We start from the raw sequence: 1,076 nt of genomic DNA, 5'->3' as shown, positions 1-1,076 counted from the left end.
TGATTTAGAGGAGGTTCGGGGTCCTCCCCGCACCCAGGCACAGGGCTGGGTGCTTCTGGCGCTGCTGGGGCTGTGCTGTGAGGGGGTGGCTTGGGAAGAGCCCTGCCGGGAGTTAATTGCTGTCACATGAAGGGAAGGCCTGGCCGGAGTTCTGCCTCGGCCAGAGCCTTCCTGCAGTCCCCACCACCCCCGGGCGCTGGCGTGGTAGACCGGGTGCTGTGGGAAGCCTGGCTATCCTGTGCCACTGGGGTCTGGGGATGGAGGGATTGTGCTGCTCAGCCCTGGGCTGCGGGCAGGGACATGAGCTGTATGCTGTGCCCCCCCGGACGCAGGTTAACAACACGCTGGACACGACCCCTGCCAAGGTGCAAGAGCAGTCCCGGGATGTGGTGACAAGTAAGCAGGGCTTTGTGCCCCATGTGCCGAATTCTCCCTCTCCCAGGGCTCCCTCCTCCCTTCTGACCCCGTCCCTGCCTGGAGACCTCCCCTGCTGCCACCCTTCTGCCTACAGCCCCGGCTGTCCCCAGGTGCCATCATGCTGATGCCATCCTTGGCCACGACTGCCCCTTTCCCATCCTCTCTGGGTCCCCGCTGCCCCAGGCTCGCCTGCCCCAGACAAGCAGGACCTGGGCAGCAGTTCGCAGCACCAACCTGAACCCATCCCCTGCAGAGACCCAGGACCAGCTGGGCCTCATGAGGGAGAAGATCAGGAGCTTGCAGGAGCAGTTGCCGCTCCTGGACGTGGAGGAGAGCGTCGGGGCCTTCGTGGACAACACCACGTCGGTGCTGGAGGAGTACAGGGAGCCGATCATCTCCTTGGATGGGCTCAGGTAGGCGAGGGGCTGCTGCATCCCCTGGCTCCCTTGTCCAGAGAGGCTCAGGCTCTCGATCCTCCAGTTGCTGGAGGTGAGGGCTTGCTTGGTGGTGGGGCTGCAGGTGCAGGGTAGCCAGAGCTGTGCCTTGCAGCCACCCGTGCCCCTGCCCTGCCAGGGTGCCTGGGGGCTTTTTCCTCCGCCCGAAGGCAGCTGGTGGGGCTGAGCACTCTGCTCAGGGTGCCAGGTCCTGCTGTCTGACTG

General features: G+C 65.2%; 1 protein-coding gene across 1 annotated transcript in view; it reads left to right on the top strand.

The window, feature by feature from the left end:
• Positions 1-1,076, top strand: part of LOC103916320 (prominin-1-A-like) — a 10,858-nt gene that overhangs the window by 3,956 nt on the left and 5,826 nt on the right. Inside the window, exons 8-9 of the mRNA XM_009323293.1 lie at positions 280-396; positions 671-830. Coding sequence (XP_009321568.1) covers positions 280-396; positions 671-830 — 277 coding nt within the window. The remainder of the gene's footprint in view (positions 1-279; positions 397-670; positions 831-1,076) is intronic.

The sequence above is a fragment of the Pygoscelis adeliae genome, unplaced genomic scaffold (assembly GCF_000699105.1).
Source record: "Pygoscelis adeliae isolate BGI_AS28 unplaced genomic scaffold, ASM69910v1 Scaffold294, whole genome shotgun sequence".
In the NCBI taxonomy this organism is placed as follows: Eukaryota; Metazoa; Chordata; class Aves; order Sphenisciformes; family Spheniscidae; genus Pygoscelis; species Pygoscelis adeliae.
This window is presented reverse-complemented; position numbering and strand designations above follow the sequence as displayed.